General features: G+C 53.2%; 1 protein-coding gene across 1 annotated transcript in view; it reads right to left on the reverse strand.

Moving 5' to 3' along the window:
- Window positions 1–1,803, reverse strand: part of LOC119582209 (mucin-12-like) — a 6,504-nt gene that overhangs the window by 4,563 nt on the left and 138 nt on the right. The window contains 4 exon segments of the mRNA XM_037930440.1: window positions 59–1,093; window positions 1,096–1,177; window positions 1,179–1,473; window positions 1,602–1,725. Coding sequence (XP_037786368.1) covers window positions 59–1,093; window positions 1,096–1,177; window positions 1,179–1,473; window positions 1,602–1,725 — 1,536 coding nt within the window.

Genomic DNA, 1,803 nt, shown 5'->3' on the forward strand with positions numbered 1-1,803 from the left:
TTATGATAAATGAAACGTTTTCCTTATATATCAGTATTTCAATCACTTCCTTGCTTACCAGTCTTGTGGTCCTGTAAGTGGTACTGGTACAAGTTCTCCGCATAATATCGTTCGTCCGAAGGTCCGTCTTCGTTCGCTCTGGCTCTTCCAGCTTCCTGACTCTTTCCGAGTTTCACCGTAACGAGTCCAGCGTCTTCCGGTTCGCGTTCAAGCACAAAATAAAGGTCTTTTTCTCGTGCTTCCTTGCCCGAGTCTCCCGCATTTTCTTCCCAGGGGTCCTCGCGGCCGCCGACATTCGTGCCGTCATAATGATCGCCACCGAGGACCTGTAACGTGAAGTCATCGTCGTGATAAAAATGATTTCTTTGTCCAAAGTAGGCAAACTCTTCCCTCGGGTTTGGGCCGTCCGAGCTCTCGTAATTGCCGAGCGGGACGTAATCTGCGGAAATCTGAGACGCTGACAGATCGCTGTCTTCTTGGTGGATCGGTGGAGAGCGAACGCCGGAAGACAGAGTGGGATCGCCGTCTTCTCCGCGTCTCGCTGGAAAGGGGTCGCCTGACGAGGGCGCGGTGGGTTCCTCGTCTCTTGGGCGCGAGGAAGAAGCGCGGCCATTGTCGACGATAAACGCATCGACAACGACGGGCGTCTCGGCATCATCCTCGTCAAAGGATGCTGTCGTTAAGTTTTCGCCCTCATTAGAAGTGCCAAGGTTCTCGTCGGCGGGAATAGTGCTGAGGGTTGTTTGGATGTGTTTAAGGTGATCAGATTTTGTTGAAGTCAAGAGGTTCTCTGTAAGATCGTATCCGTCAGCAGGACCTGTCAGGGCGTCCTCACCAAGTTCGTCATTGTCTACGATAGCTGCGTATGTGCGAGCGCCTTGAAGATCCTCGACGCTCGTCGCAGTGGCTTCCTCTGCAACGTCATCGTAAGATTCCGCAGCAGCATTCTGAATGGCGAGGGGGAATGCGTCAGCTTCTGTGCCGATGATGTTCAGTATCCTACTCGATTTAGGCGCCGATTCAGGAAGTGCAGATGGATTGCTGTCGCTGACAACGCTGCCCGTGGAACGAACTGATGGCGATCGCCTGTCGTAATGAGAAGGGTTGACAAATCGAAATCACTTGACGCCATTGCTGACGAGTCTTTGTTGCCAGAAGTCACGGCAGGCGAACCGTCTGTCCTTGGATGGGGTCGAGGAGGAATAATCACCTTTGGCTTGAATGGCCGACGCATCTGGTTCCAAAGAGCTGATCGACGGTCCGCTTTCCGAAGCGCTGTTTTACCGACGGGCTCAGCCTCAGAAGCTGCCGCCAACAAGCGTCCCTTCGCCCACGCCGCGCGGCTGCGAGAGTTGCCGCCTCTCCATGACCAGCGTGTACACGGGACTCGCGCTCCCCAGCCTTTGCGCGCCAGGCCCTTGCGATCTGAGGAGCAGCTTGATGTCCTCGGGCGGGCCGCCGTTTTGAGGCGGGCTGTTGGAGGGGAAAGGACGAAGCAGTGTCTCAGCGCCAGGAAGCATTGTGCAAATCGAGTGAAAATGGTGTAGCATAAAAGCGAATTACCCTAAAGTCAATGAACTACAAAAGGGATAATGATATGCCTGATGGGCGAAGGAACGCAAGACTTCTGATCAAATTTTCTCAAAAGGAAACCGGGACAATGTAACAGTCTCAAAGTACAGACTTCCGTGTGAATGAAGGCCACAACAAGATCCGCGCTCTGTCCTTAAGACAGCGATGATTCGAGAAAAACTCTTACTGTAGAAGAAGACGATGGGAAAGTGTCTGGCTGGCTCTCGACTC

The sequence above is a fragment of the Penaeus monodon genome, chromosome 15, assembly GCF_015228065.2.
Source record: "Penaeus monodon isolate SGIC_2016 chromosome 15, NSTDA_Pmon_1, whole genome shotgun sequence".
Classification (NCBI taxonomy): Eukaryota; Metazoa; Arthropoda; class Malacostraca; order Decapoda; family Penaeidae; genus Penaeus; species Penaeus monodon.